This window comes from Rhamphochromis longiceps, linkage group LG7 (assembly GCF_057381845.1).
Source record: "Rhamphochromis longiceps isolate RC_006_pf linkage group LG7, R_longiceps_female_GT1.1, whole genome shotgun sequence".
NCBI classification, from domain to species: Eukaryota; Metazoa; Chordata; class Actinopteri; order Cichliformes; family Cichlidae; genus Rhamphochromis; species Rhamphochromis longiceps.
Genome location: NC_140563.1, coordinates 44,240,434 through 44,263,343, shown reverse-complemented (window position 1 = coordinate 44,263,343; position 22,910 = coordinate 44,240,434). Strand labels below are relative to the sequence as shown.

The window sequence follows — 22,910 nt, the reverse complement described above, 5'->3', positions numbered from 1 at the left end:
ATTGTAAATAGCACTGCAACAGAAGGGGTGAGCTGCCTTATTGTTTGTCCTTGCACTGTTTTCTCCTGTTTATTTCAAGTTAGGGAGTTAGGTGTAGCGCTTGTCTTTTGTTTGATGTTTGATTTCACATAGGGTTTTAGATAGCACCTCCTCCTGACTTAGCTTGTTTTGTTCGTTATTTTGGCCTTTGTTCACCCCAGAGCTTCATTTTTGCAGTGTAGATAATAAATCACGATTCACTAAGAAATTGGTTTCCTTCTGTGTATGGTTTTGGGGACCAGGGCGGGGCAATCTTTTCAAACTTGTGTTGCGTTCCTGTACCCCTAGACTGGGGCGTAACACCCTTGTAGGGTTAATAATTAACAATATTATTTGGTAAACAGTTACACATTTTAACACATTTTTCAGGTCAACATACTTGAATCAGCAACGTTCATATGTGCATCCACCTTCAGCCAACTGGAGTATGTGTTAATGTCTTAGACAAACCCACTCTTTGTTTTCCCTTCTTTTACATCTACACTATCTACGCCTCCTGCTTTCATCTCCCTCTCACATGCACACCAAAGGTTATAAAGGTAATCGCTTTCTGTAAACGCTTCAAACAGAGCCGACTCAAACAACACTGCTGTTGTCTGTCTCAGCTAAAATGTCTCAAGATTATTCTTATTTTGGATTCTCTTACATAAACAGAAATGCAGAAAATGATGCAAAAAACACCACGGCTCTTAATAATGCTGCAGATATCTCTGTTATTGTGGTGTACTTCCTGGTCGTCTTGGCAGTTGGAGTTTGGGTAAGTTTTGCAATCACTTTTAAAACCAATTTCTCTGCAATTCCTCAATAATTTTATAAACTGTTTCCAGCTAAGAAGATTTAGTATAGTTTGTATGTTAATGTGTCCTAATGTGTCTTACACCCCTGATTCTAAAAAAGTCAGGACACTGTGTAAAACGTAAATGAAAGCTAAATGCAATGATTTGAAAATCTCATAAATTCATATTTTATTTCTAGTGGAAATTTCAAATTAACCTAAAAAACATGTACCATTAAAAAAAATCCTAATTATGAATTGGATGGAGGAATTTTGTCCCATTTTTGTCTAATAATATAGGATTCTAGCTGCTCAACACTCTTGGGTGTTCCTCATATTTTTGCCTAAATGGTTGGAGTTGGTGAAAGGTCTGGATTAATGCCAGGGCAGATCAGTCTTTTCTACTATGAAGATATCCTGTTGTGATAGATGCAATGAGCATTGTCTTGCTGGATAATACAATGCTCTCACTGAAAAAGATGTCGTCTGGATGGGAGCATATGTTGCTCTAGAATCTGCACATACAACACCTTGCAGCATTAAAGGTTCCTTTACAGATCTGCAAGCTGCAATGGCATAGGAAGCAAGTCACCCTCATACCGTCGAGTGACTGAGTGCTGTTAACAAGCCATGTTTTTCTTCTCCTCTTTAGTCTGGATGTCTTTGTTCCTTCAATGTAGTCTGTTACAGTTTTGCACATATTTAAGGATTTTCTAAAAACGTGCCTTTGTCCTGTTACAGTCTATGGTCCACACTAACAGATCCACTGTAGGTGGCTTCTTCCTTGCAGGGAGGAGTATGGTATGGTGGCCGGTGAGTATCTTTATATTTAGAATTAGATCCTTTACAATATTCTTCCTGCATTTAGAGCCATTAACAATTTTTTATTGCTGTGTAATAAAATGTGATGTAAGCTATCATAAAAGAAGCATTTTATGGCACAGTGGTGGTTATCATGGTCATGTCACAGCGAAAACGTCCCCAAGTTCAAATCTTGACATGCAATTTAGGATAGCTGATCCTTCTACATGGACCATGGATGTGAGATAGATAATGTGCTGTATGAATGTGTGGTTAAAATATGCCTGGAGGTCTAAAGCATGTTGAATGCAGGGGCTTTTCCCAGGCACCTGGTTTCATCTCATAAACCTAAAAAATGCATGTTAGGTTCATTAGTGATTCTATACTGACCGTGGATGTGAGGTCGATAAATGTGATGTATGATTGGGTTTGGTTACTAGTCTAGTTTTGAATGGAGATTAAGAACAGTAACGTCCCATATAAATATGATTTATGGAGTTATTTGAGATTAACAAACTATCTTAACCCTCTGATGCATAGTGGTCACTGGAGTGGACAGCTACTAAAACGTACATATCTCTTTAATGCATTGGTTTCTATGGTGGAACTGCATATTAGCCTCTAGAGTGCTCTCTGCTGCCATGCTCCATTGAGGTCAATTCAGTGTTCAGTTAGTGCAACTGCAAGTAAATTTCTTCTGAATCAAAGATGGCAGACAAACTGTCACCCCTGCCGACCACTGCTGGCATATCCTGTCAATCCTTCTATGCTAAAAGAGCCCAACAGGTAAAAAAAATATGATGATATGCAGTAACATCTAGGGAAGGATATTATCTGTTTGGAATAAGAAATTGTTATGTCTAATATGTAGAAAACTACGATTAACCATGTGTCCACTGTAGTGGACATCATGCATTACCCACTATATTTTTTTTAACATAAGTCATAAATTGTCTCACTGTTTTTTGGGACTGTTTTGGTTATAAGTAAGCATATAATTGTTACATTTATAAGCTACTCATTTAAAATGTATATTTCTGTGCAGATCAGCTGTAGTTTGAGTTACTATAATAATTATTTTATCATATTTTGTAGACTTCAAATGCAGCAAAGAATAAGGCAGCGTACAGAATAGTCCAGGAAATTCCATCCAGCTCCAGTGATGATGATTTCATTGATGAGTGCAGTGATGATGAGTTCAGTGATAAGTCCAGTGATGATGAGAGTGGCTGCCAGAGCAGAACAGAGACATAGGAACTACGGACAGCCTAGGTGTGATGAACACAGAAGTGTTTGGAGATGCAGAGACTAAGATGTCAGTTTGTGTTTTCTTCCAGCATGCTACTAAGGGCTTGGTAATACTGTCCTGCATCGTTATAGAACTGTGTAGACTCAAAAATGTTTCTCTTGTTGGAGATAGTTTGCCATATTCAGGTGTAGGATTCACAGCTAGGACTGTTGATTGGTTTTGTTATTTACGTCTAAACATTGGGGCCTTATGAGTTGAAAGTTCCAAAAAAAATTGCTGAGATGTTTTTCAAAGGATACAAGCAAACAAGTGTTTGTATATTTACAATAGAACACAAGGTAATTAATTTTTATAGTAAATTCACAGTATTTCATGCTAAGTGCTCAGGCGCATGTAGTCCACTGGAGTGGACAAGTTTATAACTTTATAAAAAAAACATATTTTTGGGGAAAAAAGAGTTGAACATTTTTTTTCATGTCCTGAGAAGAATAAAAGCACTTAAGAAAAAAATCTTGACCAAGGCTTTCATAATTCATGCATCAGAGGGTTAATTACTTCTGAGTAATCAAATGTTTAAATCATTTAATATTTACACAATATACTGAGAATATGGGCTAGCATAAAAAGTAGGGGTGGGAGTCGATTAAAAAAAATTATCTAATTAATTAGAGGCTTCGTAATTAATTAATCTTGATTAATCACATTTAATCGCACAAGAAGTTCAAATGTTTTTTAATTTTAAAGGGTTTTAGTGGACGACAGAAGAAATATTAGACATTGACATGAATATTGTCAACTGAAGCTCTTTTAATTTATGGGAAAAAAGGATTTAAACTGTATTTAAATGCAAAACAGAAAAAATAATAATATCCTTGGCCAAAACTGGACACACTTAAAAGTAGAGTTATTTTAAGTACTTTAAGTACATTTTTCAAAAAGGTATTGTCTTTAAATAATAATAATAATAACAATTTCAACATAAAGTGGAGTTTTAATTCTTAAAAAAAATAAGGCAGAAACATAAGGATTATTTGACCAGCTTCACCTTTAAACTCTGAGTAACCTTAACCAACATTATTTTGTACATTAGGCTAAAACAGTGTGGTCATCGAACATTTTAGTGCAAAAAATAACAAACTCACTGGACTCACAATACCTCCATGCTTATTTACTGTCCACCTCTATCAGCCAGTTACTTAGGAAAAAACTAGCCTGTTTACTTTTTCAGAGCTCAAAGCAGTTCTCTTTTTTATTACAATGTAACTTGGAAGTGAGAACATTCTCTCACATGGGACAGAAGTGGCAGCACTAATCAAATACTTGCAGGCCAGGACTGGGTTCATCCCTGCTCGACCTGACCACCAGTCTGTCTCGCTGATGGTGATTTTCTGCTCTGTACAAACTCAGGGCCCTGTTGCACAGGGCTTCCTCATCTGAATCTGGAGCACAATTTCTAACGCCACTGATAGTGGTCTACAGTCCAGAGCAATCCATTTTGCGAGAGAATTTGTACGTTTGTCCGATGTTGACTTACTAATTTTGGTCCCGAAACCAGTCATTTCATCAAATTTGGGCTGCTGACACCCTTTGTTGGTAGTCGAACTGCTAGCACTAACAGCTCCCACGGTTTCTGTGCTCGCTGCAACATGTTTTGCATTTAGATGGTACCGTAAGGTTGAAGTGCTTCGGTGGTATGCAAAGTCCCTTTTGTGCTTTCTTCTGATTCTTCCATTTTTGTAACTGTGTGCATCAGTGTAATTGGTACACAAGGAAATTGTGCATTGGTAAAAGTTCTCCTTTGATTCCACTTTGAAATTAATTAATCGCAATTCACAAGTTAAATTCCCACCACTAATAAAAAGCATAACCAAGTTGATTCTTGAATGAATTCTTAAGTCTCCTTAATTTACAAATGGACCTACTGACAGATTGAACTGTGCTCTCCACAGATCGGAGCATCGCTGTTTGCCAGCAATATTGGCAGTGTCCATTTTGTAGGAATTGCTGGTACTGGCGCAGCTTCAGGAATAGCCATTGGTGGATTTGAATGGAATGTGAGTAACTGTTCCTGAGCCACTCATCAATTATCACTTGTTATATAGAAGAATTTCTCGCCTCTGATACTGAATCAGTTCATGTCAGCTCCTGGTTTACTGATTTTTATGAGCGCTCCATTGTGCAGAGAAAAAAGGATGAAAGGAAACAGAGTTCCTGATTATTGCATATCTGTGTGTTTCAGGCTCTTTTTGCGATTGTTATCCTGGGATGGATCTTTGTGCCCATCTACATTAGAGCTGGGGTAAACAAAAGCCCTCATATATATATTTATATATACATGAGGCACATATATTTACCCTTTCTAAATAAGCAATGATTAATGAGTAAAATCTCATGTGGATGTATTTAGATCATCACCATGCCTGAGTACTTGAAGAAGAGGTTCGGAGGACAGCGCATTTGCATTTATCTCTCTCTTCTCTCCCTTGTCTTGTATGTCTTCACCAAAATTTCAGTAAGTTCCTGAAAGAAAAGCAGAGAATATTTCTATTGTGCCTGTTTTGGATGATCCTAAATGAAATCCCACTTTTCTTTCCTCCCCATTCAGGCAGACATTTTCTCGGGTGCAATTTTCATCCAGCAGGCCTTTGGGTTGAATATCTATCTCGCTGTTATTGCACTTCTGGCGATTACGGCACTGTACACTGTCACAGGTTTGTACACGGGGAAAAAATCATTTCCTATTTTACTGAACTTACAAACAGACATTTTCCTCATAAACTACCCAAGAAGCAATATCTACAGTTATATTATGACTGGGGTAAAGTCCTCTCAAGGCCGTATGTGGAGATGTAGACACACACACACGCGCGCACACACACACACACACACACACACACACACACACACACACACACACACACACACACACACACACACACACATAATTGCTCTCTTTCTTCAATGTTGGTTTATCTTTGCTGAGTTGCTGTGGTTGATTGCCATGGACTATGATAAGCCTGAATTGGCCTTCTGTTGCTGTTTTGTAACAACACATCCACAATTACAAGTTTTAAAGAATGAGTAGTTACATAATGACATGATGAGTTTATTGAAGAGGACTTTTTTATGTATATTAGTGCTGATAAAATCTCAAGTGATTAAGTGAAGATTTTCACAGACTGATAACATCATATATTTTATCCCAGGTGGACTGGCAGCAGTGATCTACACGGACACTTTACAGACCTTTATCATGCTTATTGGATCATTCATTCTGATGGGCTTTGGTAATATGAAATATTTTACATACAAATTATTTGTTGGAAAGTTACAAAAATAAATAATAATGTTGATCTAACTTGCATATGATTTTCCTCAGCTTTTAATGAAGTGAAGGGATATGAAAACTTTGAGAAACTCTACATGCAAGCTATCCCCTCAATCACGGGTAACATCAGTGCAAACTGTTATGAGCCCCGGCCAGACTCCTTCCATCTCTTCAGGGATCCACTTACAGGAGACCTCCCATGGCCTGGTCTCGTGTTTGGACTCACTATTCAGTGCATCTGGTACTTTTGCACTGATCAGGTGAGTTAAGCAAATAAGTATTGGGCAGCTCAACTGCAGTTTTCAGCAACCAGTCTGTAGTCAAAAACCGAGACAAATTCAACTGATTGCCTCGGTGTGTTCATATATTCATACTAAATTCTACTATTTCTATATGAACAGATCTATTGAAAGAAATTCACGTTCAAGGTGTTGAAAATGCAGATGGAGTCTTGGATCCATCTATGAGTAAACAGGGTGAAGCAGAAATGAGGAGGACCTGGGTTGCATGAATAGGAATCATAAAGGCAGAATGACAGACAAGCACTGAGATTTAAAGTATGCAGAGAGGGGAGTAGCAAGGATAGTATGTATTCTGCCCTCACTGCTACACTGGATACAGTTATGCAGATAGATAAACTCCTCGACAACTGACAGGTGTATCGTCCCTTTTATTGACGCTGCCTTCAATTATCAACAGAGTGAAACTACAAACAGAAGAAAATAAGCAATATTCAGTCTATATATTCACACGATAATGCAAATCAGTTGACTAAACTAGCTAACATTGGAAAGAAAGTAAATCTGAATACAGTACACCTTTAACCATAAAAGTGCATAAATAATAGCAAATAGAGTTGCATTAACTCTTGTTCAACTTAAATACTCACAAGTGATGCTTTCTGTAAAACAACGAAGAGGATGGATGCAGGTGTTTATCCGAACAACATGCTGAGTCAGTCTTTTCTCAAAGTGTGCTGCATTACTGACTCTACAGCTAATAACAAACAAATCTTGGCATGAAAGAACTGTAGTGACTCTTGCTGGTGGGAAGAAGAACTACACCAGCACAGTATGGCGTTATTTTTGTGCCACTATTCTGAGCGCACGTAAAAAAAATTTGCAAGTGTAGATGATGCATTTTGAGGAGAAATTTATTTTGAGCGAAGAAAAGCTCAATTTGAGTGAACAAAATTCATTGCTGTGTGCAAAAAATGTATTTCAGTGTTTGCTATTATCCACACACACACACACACACACACACACACACACACACACACACACACACACACACACACACACACACACACACTGGCAGCCCCTCTCGCTCGGTTTTTGCATTTGCGCTTGCTCGCAATGTGTTGCTTGCGCTCTCAACATTTCTGCCCGTGCGCGTTCAACTCTTTCTGTACACCGTTATATTTGTGCCACAAAACCAGCCAATCACAGACTTGACTCACAAAAATTCTGATTGGCTGTTTTGGTCTCCAATCAGCTCGAAATGACGAAATGCAATATCCCAGAATCTATTTTGTCCAAAATTCAAACAAGGCAGTGGCGGAGGAACACAGAGTGGCGGAGTTTGAAATATTACTCTTTCTGATCACAAAATAAACTTTTAAGATATTTTCATGTGAGAATGGTGCTGAGTAAACTCCAAATATCTGCTCGATTTATCAAGACATCACATATTTGCATAAGTGCTCTAATGTTTTCGGAAATGCCTGTTACCCTCCAGCTGACCGCAGAGCTGGACTGGCCTTTGGGAATACCGGGCATTTGCCTGGTGGGCCATGGTGATTTTTCATTTTTATGTTTGTTTGTTTTTTTTAAAAACGGTATAAACAATGAAAGGTGGTGGATTAGCCAATTGGTCATGATCAACTCTGGGCTGGACCAATTACAATACATCTGTATTGAGGGGAAAAGGAACAAGATAAGTCCTTTAACTAGAATGAAAAAAGACACAAAGCTGGAGTTATCCAGTGTTTTTGCTGCACAACTGAGTGTTCTCCCCTCATTCACCCCCCTCCCTCTCCTGTTGCTACTTCAATCATGAAACTGATCAATGATCAGCTGATCGGCTTTTCTGCCACAAGTCCCGTCTTTCTTGTTTGTTTATTGCCCACTTTGCACCAGAAAGACGAAACCAGCGGATGTCGCGCTAAACAACAGCAGCGCGTTCAAGCTTGATCAGCTGTTGTTAGAATTTATTTAATATTAATTTTTCTAGTATCAGCTGATGTTTGCTGGAGCCACAGCTGTAAAAGTTGCTGCTCATGATATCGGTTTGGAAACATGAAGGTGATACAAATCATACATATATACCAACAAGACAGTGTACATCACTGTCACAACAGCGTTTGTTTTAGTTCAAAGGCTTTATGGTTTTTCCTATAATACCTGGTGGTGTAGTCGGCTGATTTTTTTTGTCAGTTCAGCCTTATACATTATGCTAAACCCGAGTGACCACCCCGTCAGCTAGTGGGTAACAGGCATCTCCGAAAACATTAGAGAACTTATGCAAATATGTGATGTCTTGATAAATCGAGCAGATATTTGGAGTTTACTCAGCACCATTCTCGCATGAAAATATCTTAAAAGTTTATTTTGTGATCAGAAAGAGTAATATTTCAAACTCCGCCACTCTGTGTTCCTCCGCCACTGCCTTGTTTGAGTTTTGGACAAAATAGATTCTGGGATATTGCATTTCGTCATTTCAAGCTGATTGGAGACCAAAACAGCCAATCAGAATTTTTGTGAGTCAAGTCTGTGATTGGCTGGTTTTGTGGCACAAATATAACGGTGTACAGAAAGAGTTGAACGCGCACGGGCAGAAATGTTGAGAGCGCAAGCAACATGTTGCGAGCAAGCGCAAATGCAAGTGTGTGTGTGTGTGTGCGTGTGTGTGTGCGTGCGTGTGTGCGTGTGTGCGCGTCTGTGTGTGTGTGTGTGTGGATAATAGCAAACACTGAAATACATTTCAGTGTTTGCACACTGCTCAAAATAAATTTCTCCTCAAAATGCAACACTTGCACCTGCAAATATTTTTTACGTGCGCTCAGAATAGTGGCACAAAAATAATGCCATAGGAGACATGACCAAAGGAACAGAATATAGTCAACTGATGAAAAGGTCCAGATAGCAAACAGGAAAAAGGGAAGCAGGACAGAAAATGAGCCTGCGATAAAAGCTCAAGGGCCATCAGAGGCCAGCAGAGAGTGATATGAACCTGCAATAAGATTTGTGGGTTGACAGAGGTGAGTAGGAAGAAAAAGGCCTGTAATAAGGCTGGAAAGCTGTTGGAGGCCAGGCCAGAGCCTGCATTAAGGCTGCAATGTTACAGGGGCCAGGAAAGGAGGAGAGAGAGAATTTTGGCTCAAGGCCTGTCAGAGGCCAGAAGAGAGTGTGAGCCTGAGATAAGACTTAAGGGCCATCAGAGGCCAGGATGGAAAGCAGAAAATCTCCAAAAGGCTGAGAGTTCAAGAAAGAAGACAGAACCTACAATATCGCTCAAGGGCCAATAGAGGCCAGGAGGAAGAGCACAGAACCTGCAAAAGGCTGAGAATTGACAATGGTCAGGAGATACAAGAGAGTCTGCAATAATGCTGGAAAACCATTTGAGGCAAGGAGAGCAGAGAGAGAGCCTACAAAAGAGATTGTAGACTAATGAAGACCAGAGAACAAAGTACTTGTAAACAGTAATAGAAATTTGAATAAAGGTGGAAAAAGGCTAAAACTCGCTGTATGTCTTCTTACCAAGAATTTAACTTTTGAGTGACTTTAACACGAGGAGCAGAAACCACAGATAAAGAAGACATGGATGAAGAGAGAAAACACATGGACGATCGGGGCAATCGTGGCTCAAGAGTTGGGAGTCCGTCTTGTAACCGGAAGGTTGCCGGTTCGAGCCCCGGCTTGGACAGTCTCGGTTGTTGTGTCCTTGGGCAAGACACTTCACCCGTTGCCTACTGGTGGTGGTCAGAGGGCCCGGTGGCGCCAGTGTCCGGCAGCCTCGCCTCTGTCAGTGCGCCCCAGGGTGGCTGTGGCTACAATGTAGCTTGCCATCACCAGTGTGTGAATGTGTGTGTGAATGGGTGGATGAAGCGCTTTGGGGTCCTTAGGGACTAGTAAAGCGCTATATAAATACAGGCCATTTACCATTTACCATATAGCATGATGCTGGAATTTAAGAAGAATAGGCTACTGCTGATCATAACAAGACAAGGAACAAAGCCTTGTGAAGCTGCTGAAGCGCCACCTGCCTAGCCTAGAGGTAGCAACCTTACTCAGAGCGGAAAGAGTGGTGCGGCTGGTCAAATAGAATAGGGTGGTTTTGCTCCATGATGAGCACTCCTTGTCTTGCACTCAGGGCCCCATCATCAACCGTAGACCCTAAACCCAACTTGAGAGACCACCGAGGAATCTTCAAAGCCAACTCAACGACAGTGTCACCTCCCCCAACAATTCAACGATTTTGACATGGACATGTGGGGTTTTGGAGACAGCTAACCACCTAGTTGGGGGATCTCATAAGCTGATGAGGTAGGCCCTCGTTGATGCAAGTTCCCAGCAGAAACATGCTTACTGTATGATTCAGGGTGAAAGGTCTTGTACCTGGGGAGCAGGTGTGGGCCTTCAACCCGGAGAGAAAGATAAGCATTTCTCCTAAACTGATGAGCCAGTGCGTTGGACTCTGCAATGTGTATGACAGACTGTCAGATGTGGTTTACATGGTGTGGCTGGTCAAAATAAAAAGGGTGGTTGTGCTCCATCGTGACTGTCATGCACTCAGGGCTCCAGCACTAACCCTAGACTCTCAACCCAACTTGAGAGACCACTGAGGAATCTTCTAATCTGACTCAACGACAGTGTCACCTCCCCCAACATCTCAAAGATTTTGACACAGACATGTGGGTTGTTGGGGACAGCTAATCACCTAGGTGAGGGCTGTGTGGAGTGTGGGAGTGTCTAAATGTAATTTCCCATCATGCCTCTGGAACACTGTGTTTCATACTTAATTTAAGAAATTTATGTTTACTGTTATGGTTATGTAGCTGTAATAGTATGTTCCATGCTGCAGGTCTGTTTAGACTTATACGTGTTCTTTATGATGGAAAAGAGATGCATATGTTATAAGTTATGCACAGTGATAGTAACCTGCTGGAAGCACAGTGTTAATATGCTTTTTAAATGCAAATGCTCTCGCACTCTGGGGCCTCTGGATGTCTGGGGCCTGGATCTCCTCCATGCCTGCTTCATGCCCTGGGGGACCGGGCTATGGCTCGCTACATCCTCTTGCAGACCATTACATGTGGAAACCATTTGAATACAAGCGCGCTGATCCACACAGGTGTGCACATGGGTGTTCACTGTTCGTAGACTTAAATTACACCTTTCTTGGCTACTACTTCAAAGCACATTGTGCGCTGTCAGTCCTGCGTGCTGCACAACAACATTGAATATTTAGTATTTACTGCTGTCTACACTTAGCTAGATTAATGCGATGATGTTGTGTTTAGTATGTTGCTTTGGTTTTTGTTGCTTGTTTTCTATCCTTTTTCTCTCAACAGGTGATCCAGGAGATTCCCCCCCCCCCCCCCCCCCTTTTCTCACTGTCCCTCTCACCTTCTGTTTTTCTTTTCCTTCATCTTTCTTTCTCCCTTTCCTATCCCTCACTCATGTCTGTCCCGCCTGTAACAACTGAAAATAAAATAAAATAAATAATAAAAACAAAGGTCGATCAAATGGACCAATACGGCAATGCCACAATGATCCATTTGGCAAAATAAATCCATTGGGTATCCTTGTTGGTCTTCAGACAACAATTCTGACGGCTAAAGAACCAAATGGGACAGGCAAAAAAATAATAATAATAATAAAAAAAATAAATGCAGAATAAAAGAGCACAGCCTTTGGAGTTGTAGGGTTTACAGCAGTATTTGAAGATTCAGTGCCTCCTTGTGAGTTTCTTGCTGTCTGATTTCTCAGCTTGTTGCAATACTTCACATTGAATCTGGCTCTATGAGTAAATGTATTTTGTTGCTTACCACCACTGAATTGTACTACAATTGTTTCCTAATTGTAGGTGATTGTGCAGCGCTGCCTCTCTGCCAAGAGTCTCTCTCACGTGAAAGGAGGTTGTATCCTATGTGGATACCTGAAGATACTGCCCATGTTCCTCATGGTTTTCCCCGGGATGATTAGCAGGATCCTGTACACAGGTGAGTGTGGTGTGTGGTTTTAAGAGCCTGTTGTATGCAACTTATGTAGCAAGCTTACTGGTATATTTAAAGTTGTGATAAACTGAAATACTGTGGATTTTCTTGCCTTTAATCTAGATGTGGTAGCATGTGTGGATCCAGATGAATGTGAAAAACACTGTGGGACCAGGGTGGGCTGCAGCAACATTGCTTATCCGAAACTGGTCGTGGAACTCATGCCTAAAGGTTGGTGACCTTTGTCTTATTAACTTTTAATTATTGCAGATTTTTTTTATATTTCTACTTTTTAATCTGTTACTCTATTTCAGGCTTGCGAGGTCTTATGCTGTCTGTGATGCTGGCCTCTTTGATGAGCTCCCTTACCTCTATCTTCAACAGTGCCAGTACTCTCTTCACCATGGACATCTACACTAGAATTCGTCGCTCTGCTAGTGAGAAGGAACTCATGATTGCTGGCAGGTAAAACACATTTTTGTTGTTGTGTCTGATACAATGATTGTCTAAAGTGTTAAATACTGATTGCATTTTTTTCAACTATGTACAGAGTTTTTATCTTGGCCCTGATTGGTGTGAGCATAGCATGGATTCCTGTGGTGCAGGCAGCCCAAAGTGGTCAGCTTTTTGTCTACACTCAATCCATCACCAGTTACCTTGCCCCACCTGTTGCAGCTGTCTTCTTGCTTGCCATTTTTTGCAAACGTGTCAATGAGACTGTAAGTGTTTGCTTGACTTTTTCATGAAATAAGAAAGAAATCTGTTCTTCACTGTGGTTTTGCACAGTGAAAGAATCCTTCACATACCTCTGGGATTTAGTCAGGAAAATGTTATCAAGAGCAAAGCTTTTGTCATTTGACACTTTAAGAAAAACAGTTTACATCTTTGCTGAGTTTTAGGGATAAATGATTAAACCAATCTGTAAGTCTGTAGAGAAAAATAAGCCAAGTAGTTCATAGCTTAGCTCAGTAGATGGACTGGGAATAAAATAGAGCTGTCAGAGTGCTTCTTGGCAAAAGTAGTTATTTCCACCCACAACCACTGAAAAGGTTCAATAATTAATAAGTTGTCTAATTATTACAAAATGTCCACATCATGATTGAAATGTAAAACCAACAGATTAAAATGCAACATTGCGATAAGCGCTAGGCCACCACGAACTATTCATCCCCGTGGTGTCTTGGCAGACACTTACTACTTAAAACTCAGCAAGTCAGAAGGATTGTGAGCCCCTGCTTTCAAAGTCTGTATTCATAATTGAATTGCAAAATTTAATTGTCTTATAGTTATCTCTGGATTCCATATAAATAGTCACTTTCTATGTGTTGACAATCAGCTTGCGTAACATCCCAGTAGGTCCTGACCACAAAATAGTATTACACTTGGGCAAAAGTGGTAAATATTCCTTCATGAACTGTCAAACTACTTTTTGTAGACACATTTTTTATATTTTGGATCTGTACATATTAAACACAGGATGCAACAAGAGTTACAAATGCTGGTATGTTAATATACTGTAAGAATCATGATTCCAGCTTCCTGTTCAATATGCATCCAAATGTAGCGCTGATTCAATCTCACTTTTAGCAAGAAGCATTTATCCAAAACTATTTCTTCAAACACAATATTATATATACATATATATGTTGCTATCTATTAATATTTTACTATATTGTATTTATTTACCATTTTTAAACCTTTAAACTTTTTAAAAGTATTTTGATATAAAGTAATATTTGTCCTTTTTTCTTTCTTTCCACAGGGTGCATTTTATGGCCTCATAATTGGGCTGTGTATGGGCTTGAGCAGGATGATTACAGAGTTTATTTATGGGACAGGTAGCTGTGCTATCCCCAGTAACTGTCCCACTATCATATGTGGAGTTCACTACCTTTACTTTGGGCTCATTCTGTTTGTCATCTCCGGCATCGTCATGCTGGCAGTGTCTCTCATGACCAAACCTATTGACGACAAACATGTAAGTTTTTAATTTAAGACACCAAAATACCAATGCACCCATATATTTTTCTCTGTTGCTCCATTCATGCTGATGACACCCTACCATATACTTTCTCCACATCTACAACACCTCCTGACCTCTCATGATCCTGTCTGACACTCTCTTCACCTCTACAACAGTATACACATACTCTTACAGGGCTCTACACTAACTTTTTGCTTTTTGCCAATTGCACCAGCGCCAAAGTTAGGCACACCCAAATTTTTCAACCGCATTGCTTAACACCACAGTTTTAGATGTGCACTTTTTTGGGGGGGGGAATTGCAGTCCATACAGACAATATTGATTTGTAAATGATTAACTAACAATCTTGTCAACACAAAGTTCTTTATTTGGAGCACAGTTGTACAAGAAAGATAAGTTACTGAAAAAGTGCTTGTGCTTAAAGTGCATTGGCATTCTTTGGTAATATTGTTGACAAAATTAAACTTAATCATCACATCGGCCTCCTCTGACGACCTGTTTGCTGCTGCCTGCCGCTGAAAGGCAGTGGGGAGAGGGGACACTTGGGCAGTGCATTTATCACAGCATATAATGTGTTTTCTGGATATATGTATTTTTTCAGCGTTTAGATACTGATGGCTCCGTGTCAGAGCACTGACTATGAATTTCAGACGGATCAGGCCTTAACAAAAAAGTTGTCAATCGTTCTTTTCATCTTTTCTTATTACCCACAGCTACATCCACTTCTGTCGGGCCTAGGCTACTCACTAGGGCTGGGTATCATCACCGTTTTCTATAATCCATTCAATTCGATTCAACTTTGCCGCAGACAGTCAGAAATATTATAATTCTGATCATTTATCAGTGCTGATACATGTATGACTTCGTCAGAATTGTGAGCATCACAGCCTTTGTGTCAAAGTAACTGAGAATAAAACACAAAAAAACATGAAGGAGGTTTTCCTGGCTTTTTATAACAGAAAACTTAAAAGAAAACTTAAATTTAAAATTATTCTGCAATTTTACATAATTTCAAAAAGTTTAAATTTCTTCAGTATTGACCAGCAGAAATTAGGCTTTGTCCGAGGTCATTTAAGTAAAGTAAAAAATTTTTAAAAAGACAGCGGCCGACAGCACTGTAAACTACGGTAGACTGGTGGGTAATAAGCAGTGTTGGGTAAGTTACTTTAAAATAGTAACTTAGTTACATTACTAGTTACTTCTCTCAAAAGTAACTCAGTTACTTCAAGTTACTCGTTACTTTCAAAGTAACTAGTTACTAGGGAAAGTAACTTTGGTTTTACTCAGAATTCTCTTGTTAATGTGTTTCTTCCATAACTTTGCCAGTCTTCTAGCTTGCTTACTTGCCACAAGTGCACTGTGCCACCTACCAATAGAAAGGAAAAGATAATGTGCATATTTCCACGAGAGAAATCCCACGCCTGGACCGTCATTGACTGCTGCCATGATTCTAGCCTACGTCACAGAGTCATGTGCGCCTTTTACATGCAACACAAAAACTGTAGTCGTGGTGCTTTCGATTGTACTCAGAACTCGGAAATTCTGCCTTCTGAATAGGAAGATGTAGGCAACACCAGACTGCAGATGAGCTGCATACAGGGCTGGACTGGGACAAAAAAATCGTCCCGGGCATTTTGACTAGAGACCGGCCCACCATTATAGGAAAAATCATAAAGCCTTTGAATGAAAACAAACACTGTTGTGACAGTGATGTACACTGTTTTGATGGTATATATGTATCAATCTATCAATCGTTTGTTGTAAGATTCAGATAATTATTTTTTAAAAGCTAGACATTTTAAATGAGAATAAGAAAGAAAAGTATTTCTTTGTGCCCCCCTTTCCCTGTTAATGCCCTACATGCCCCCTGGCAATACTTTGCTAGACCCGCCCCTGCACAGTTACCAGCTGTCAGCTACCTAAAAAAGGATCCTGGTGTTATTTGTCTCTCAGAAACAGTTCATAACTTCCCTTCAACTCATCCATGTCACCTAAAAGGTAAACCTGTTTCTCCATCACCTGTTCAGCTCTGATGATTCAGTAAGGACATCTCCTGGTTTCATCTTCATGTTTCCCTCTCACCAGATAACCAAACCATATCATGACCAGCAGGTTTACAGCTGTGGCTCCAGCAAACATCAGCTGATACTAGAAATTAATATTAAATAAATTCTAACAACAGCTGATCAAGCTTAAACGTGCTGCTGTTGTTTAGCGCGACATCCGCTGGTTTCCTCTTTCGGCGCAAAGTGAGCGATAAACAAACAAGAGAGCCGATCAGCTGATCATTGATCAGTTTCATGATTGAAGTAGAAACGGGAGAGGGAGGGGGAGAGAATGAGAGAAGAAGAGGCAGCTGTGCAGCAAAGACAGAATAACTCCAGCTTTGTGCCTTTTTCATTGTAGCTGAATTACGGGACAAACTGTTCCTTTTCACCTCAATAAGAAGCGTTTAATATTTTCTCTGAATACCAGACGGGACGGTTGGCAACTCTAATAACTTATGAACAAAATAAAGTTCAACATCATTAACTTCATAGCACCCACCCAGCTGTATAGAAACTCCGTCATGCTAGCTAGTACGCAGTACGGAAAAAGTCAGAATAACGAAAATAAACTACACCTAAACTTGGTTCATATCTGACCCAGAGAGACTGCAGGTCATAACTTCTTACCTGAAGTTCAGTTCACACTTGGACCGGCGGCCGCCTCGGGTCTCTTTTCCTTCTTCCACCTGCTGGCCTCCACCACTTGCTAATGTTACTGAATCTGTGGAAGCTCCGCGATAGCCACCACACGAAGTATCGAGTAACGAGCCTATCTAAATCCCAGTAACGAGTAACGCGTTCCTGATTTTGGCATAATAACTAGTTACCGTGCTCGTTACCACAATAATAACGTAGTTACTGTAACGCGTTACTTAATAACGCGTTAGTCCCAACACTGGTAATAAGCGAATGAATAATACCGAAAACAGAGACTTGAGATGAGAAACTGTTCTTGAAGTACACAGAGAGAGAGAGAGAGAGCTGTGCATGAAGTGTGATTTTTATCATGGTGGAAGGAAAAAAAACAGCAAAAGTAAGAGGGAATTAATGACGACATTTATCAAATGTGAATCGTAGTTTGGATCATCTTTTGCTGCTGGTTCAGTGAATTTTGGTTGGAGAGAGACAAAACCTGCAGCTCTGTGTACCTGCTCTCATTTGCTGTTTGGTGGTTGTTGAAATAGTTTTGTGAGCTTTAACCTGAGATTCTGGCATTTCTGGCAAAATACGTTTATATTTAAAAGTCGATTCAGATTTAATAAATCGATAGCGCTTTATTCAAGCAGCTCACTAGTGATGGGTCGTTCGCGAACGAAATGGCTCTTAGAGCCGGCTCTTTGACGTGAACGACGCGAGCCGACTTTTTATCGCGAGCCGTCACGTGGGTTTTTTGTTTTTTTTTTCTTTCTCTCAGCCTCTCTCTCGCACTTTTTTCCCGCTTCACTCTGCACGCGGGCCTTGTGCTTTACGCTGGGCAGAGGGGGGAGGGGCGGTAGTTACACTCAGTAGCACAGGAACAGAGCCAGAGAGAGAGAAAGAGAGGCAGGGACAACAACATTAGAAAGGTATAGTAATCATCCACAACTATTTTCGGTTGCAGATGATAAAGGATTGAGAAAGTTTATTCATGCAGGTCCATATGACAGAGAATATGCATGTTCTTTTTGTTTTCATATTATAATTTATATTTAATTGTGTTGTGGTTTGCAGTGTTTTGTGTTCTTTTCACTTTAAATTTGTGAAAGGAAAAAGCTGAAAATTTAAATAGTTAAAACTTGAAATGTGAATAGTTGATTTTTGTATTATATGATTTATTTATTACATTTTATGTGGAGTGAATAAATAAAAGTATATTTACGGTGGCCCCTAGAGACAAAGCACATACAAACTTCAAATCACGTACGAACTCTGAAGCATGTACAAACTCCAAAACACGTAAAAACACGTACAAACTCCAAAACACGTAAAAACTCCAAAACATGTAAAAACACGTACAAACTCCGAAGCACGTAAAAACTCAGAAGCATATAAAAACTCAGAAGCACATAAAAACTCAGAAGCACATAAAAACTCAAAACACGTACAAAAGACAACAGAAGTGCTCCAGGATGCTGGGCGCAGTGTTGAGCCTACACAAGCCAGCAAGTACCAACGACCGGATTTGGTGTGTGGTAATAACAGGTAAATGAACTTTTTTTTTTAATTATTTGAATATATATATGAGTGCCTGTGTATAAATACACAAACAATACACACATGCTTTCAATTGTGTAATTTAAGTGATCTAGTAGCTCTGCTTTGGAAGTTCAGTTCATGCTAGAAATGTGTTTTGGAGTTTGTACGTGTTTTGTCTCTAGGGGCCACCGCATATATTTATATATAAACATATATAAATAAAACCACTTGTTTTTACCTTAGTAATTCCTTTTGTGCATAATTTTATATTATTGTTAATAATAAATTAATTAAAGCAACAAAACAACCTGAAGAGCCAGTTCGGAGCCGAAAGAGCCGGCTCTTTTTAGTGAGCCGAACCGAAAGAGCCGGATCTCTAAAAAGAGCCGGAAATCCCATCACTACAGCTCACCTCTCTCTATCCGCCTGCACTTTCAAACGTACTTGTGAAAGGCTACAGGAATATCTAGACCAATCAGAGAGGTCCCACCCCTGACTATCCCTGATTGGTTTAGACCACGACAGAGGCATAATGTGTGTCTGTTGTTGACCACAGAGACTTTCAGAGTTGTGGAGTCTTTTTTTTTTTTCCACTCGAACAGTTGGTCACACCAGTGCGACCTAAGATTTTTTTTAGTCGCACCATTGAAATTGGTCGCACTCTAGAGTTTGAATCCATCTCCAGTGCTCTTGGCCTTGCTTCTATTCCATCTACTATTTTGCACACATTGCATCTACCTTCTTCATTATATCCTCCAGCTCTCTCCCTTTACCAGCCATAGTTGTAACCAGCCTACATTTAATGTTGCCTCTACACTCCTGCTTTTTTCTTCTATCTTGCTGCCTCCTAACACACCTTCCCTCTATCCTCATCCTCCAGCTTCCACCAGACTGATCTAGTATGGAGATTTAACTTGCTTTAACCTTCATATCTGCTGAGTCTCCTTGTTAAACTGTGTTTAATCAGTTATTAAGAAGTAAAATAAAATGATAAATTTTCTGATAATATTTTTTACCACATTTTGTGCCGTTTGACTAGTTGTATCGACTGTGCTGGAGCCTGAGGAACTGTACAGAGGAGAGGGTCGATCTTGAGATGGATGATTGGACTGATAACCAAGATTCCAACAGTGTGGACTCAGACGGTAATGAGCTGACATACGCAGCAGAGTAAAATATAGCACAGTAAATATGCATCCATATGTAACCCGTTCATGTGTTACGCCTGTTGTTGTTGCATTGTGTTCTGGCATGAAAGTAAGAGGCACAAGACAGCACTGGGTCTTTGGCTCTTTACTGCACATCTGTAACACAGAAATAAGTGTCTGATCTGTGTGTGTCACGCACCTGCCAGTACACCTCTCCTCCGGCCAGGCTGAAAGGAGCTGTGCCTGCAGCTTTATTAATGCTACAATAATATAATAAATCAAATACAACAAATTGTTTTAAAACAGTAACTTAAGCTCTCAAAAACAAAAAGCACAAAATAAATAATATGTTACTGAAAAATCATCAAAAGAACTTATAAGAACAATAAACAAAATAATTCAAAAACAAATAAACAGTCAGACAAATACAATTTAATAACCAGGACCCAATATTCTAGTGCTTATAGTTCAAACATTATACTTCAGTACAATCATATTAACAACCGCCATCCAACAGGCAATACAACACTGTACCATTAAAAACACTGAATGAAAGACCGCATCTCCAAAACAAGAGAACATCTCCATACCTGCAACACAGAAATAAGGGTCTGATCAAGGTTCAAGGTTCTTTATTTGTCACATGCATAGTTATACAAGTATAACACACAGTGAAATGTAGCCTGACACGCTCCTCGACATGTGCAAAAAAATTGGGGGGGGGGGGAATCTGTGTGTGTCACACACCTGCCAGTACACCTCTCCTGACGAAGGAGAAAAGAGTGCACACTGTTAAAAAAAAAAACTGCAGCGAATACGCCCACAAGCCGCTAGCGATCAGACTAACTTATCCCGAATGAGTCTCTTAATGACAAACAAAAACGCGGCGGTTCGGCTGTATTCAAATTGCAGCTTGGGGTCTGAGCAAACTTTAATTAGCTGAGAGCAACGTGGCAGTGACTTACCTCCGGCCATGCTGAAAGGAGCTGAGACCGGGGCACAAATGCACGCGCCTACGTCACCACGCAGCGCACACACACGAACGCACACAGACTCAGATCACACAGGTAGGAGATTGAGATGCAAAATGAAATATTTAATTGAAAAAAGGGGTGTTTTGTGTGAAACTGACAAGTATTTGAATGTGTGTGTGAATGGGTGGATGACTGGATATGTAAAGCGCTTTGGGGTCCTTAGGGACTAGTAAAGCACTATATAAATACAGGCCATTTACCATATTTAACACATGTTATGCATACATATAAACAAATACATGCAAACTTTCGTTTGTCTTGTTTCTTCTTTTGCAGATGATGAGCCTGGCTTCTTGAAGAAAGCGGTGATGTGCTTCTGCGGCCTGGAAACCAAAAAAGCCCCCAAGCTGACTAAAGAAGAGGAGGAAGAGCTGCAAAGGAAGCTGACAGACACCTCAGAGGTGCCTCTGTGGAGGAACGTAGTCAATGTCAATGCCGTCATCCTTCTGTGTGTGGCTGTGTTCTGTCATGCCTATTTTGGCTAAAAGTCAGCTGATTTCAACTGCTCACAGAGTCTAATTTATACAAATTTAACAGACTGCTCAGTAGGCCTCAGCCCTAAAACCCTGTTTAAACCTTATGTTTAGAGCACTGTGCTTTTCTTTATTGCTTCCTGGTATTTAAAAGTTTAAGTGAACCAGTAGACTGTAATATATTAATACATATTAGACTTAAAAAATGTTGAAGTGCATAAATATTTACACATTTGTATGCTATTTGTCATTCTAAAATGTCTGAAGATCATTTGGGAGAAGTATGAATTTTCTTCTTTATCTTAATGGTAAATTTGAAATATTTTGTGAATGAAGCTGCAGGTTAGCCTTCACTTGTAAAGAACAATCCAGCACTGTGATCTGTGATCATCTTTGGGCTCTTGTTTGTGTATTCTGAACCATTATTACATTTAACTTTCATTGCAGTGGTCACCAGGACATAAAAACCTTGCAATGGCCTGTATTTTGTATAGCACCTTACTAGTCCCGAAGGACCCCAAAGCCCTTTATACATCCAGTCATCCACACATTCACGATGGCAAGCTACATTGTAGCCACAGCCACCCTGGGACGCACTGACAGAGGCGAGGCTGCCGGACACTGCCGCCACCGGGCCCTCTGACCACCACCAGTAGGCAACGGGTGAAGTGTCTTGCCCAAGGAGAAAACGACCGAGACTGTCGGAGCCGGGGTTTGAACCAGCAACTTTCCGATTACAAGACGAACTCCCAACTCATGAGCCACGATCACCACGTATATAAAATCACTATTCACATCAGACAAAAACACTCCAAAAGTTTATCCTAGAATAACGTATCATAACGTTTCTTCTACCTCCATCTTTTCCGTTGTAGAACTCACTCATAGAGTAACACTCTAATGCCATATCTTTTTCTTATATCTTCTCTGGCCTTCAGGCAATATAAAAAAGACAATATAAAAGCAATAAAACCTTAACTGACCAGATAGTAACTACAATAATAATTTTATTATGCTGATGCCATAAAAAAGGTCGCTGAGTGTGGTGAATCATACGATCATGGAATGCAGGGCGTTGCTTTTTGGGAACCACACCTACACCACACCTGTGTCTTCACAACCAAATAATTACTGCAAGCTTTGCGCATTACACGTGAGAACAGAGCCTTGAACACTATCATGTGGTTTGTTTATCAGGTGTCAAGCAAAGTAACTGGAAGCAAAGCATAAGGAAAGAAACTTTAACACAACCTGTTCTTCACCTGTCAGAGCTCAGTGACATCTGGCTCATAAAGCTGTTACTGTAGGGACACCTAGTGGCAGCTGATAGTACTTGCGTCTTTAGTCACCTCATAATATTGTTTGCTTGTGCTGCATCTATTTATTCCCGCTCTGTCCACTCTGATACTGTAATATTGTGAATTTCCCAACTGCTGGAACAACAAAGACTGTCTTATCCAAATGATATTAACATGCAAAGGTTCACAACATCAACTGTATCTGTCCATTGACTTTAACATACATACATAAAAATCATACATATCGCCCTCTGATGTGTTTCCTTTGTTGTTTTGGTGCTGTTTGGTTTGGCTGAATATCACAGGTAACATTTTTTATTCTGACATTGGTTCTCGTGTAT

General features: G+C 39.9%; 1 protein-coding gene across 1 annotated transcript; it reads left to right on the top strand.

The window, feature by feature from the left end:
* The first annotated feature begins 620 nt into the window (after nt 1-620).
* On the top strand, nt 621-21,816 carry LOC146665982 (sodium/glucose cotransporter 1-like). Its single transcript, XM_085413792.1, has 15 exons — nt 621-796; nt 1,556-1,627; nt 4,814-4,918; nt 5,104-5,163; nt 5,272-5,376; nt 5,470-5,575; nt 6,071-6,151; nt 6,244-6,452; nt 12,280-12,415; nt 12,533-12,640; nt 12,724-12,874; nt 12,960-13,128; nt 14,172-14,387; nt 19,656-19,761; nt 21,075-21,816. Exons 1-15 carry the CDS (start codon nt 650-652, stop codon nt 21,281-21,283), a joined length of 1,980 nt encoding a protein of 659 aa, XP_085269918.1. The 5' UTR covers nt 621-649; the 3' UTR covers nt 21,284-21,816.
* The last annotated feature ends 1,094 nt before the right edge of the window (nt 21,817-22,910 follow it).

Bases quoted from the DNA above. Each gene is read 5' to 3' on its own strand.
- LOC146665982 (XM_085413792.1), top strand. From the start codon at position 650: ATGTCTCAAGATTATTCTTATTTTGGATTCTCTTACATAAACAGAAAT. The intron at 5,164-5,271 runs GTAAACAAAAGC...GGATGTATTTAG, and splicing joins CCATCTACATTAGAGCTGGG to ATCATCACCATGCCTGAGTA. The intron at 12,416-12,532 runs GTGAGTGTGGTG...CCTTTAATCTAG, and splicing joins TAGCAGGATCCTGTACACAG to ATGTGGTAGCATGTGTGGAT.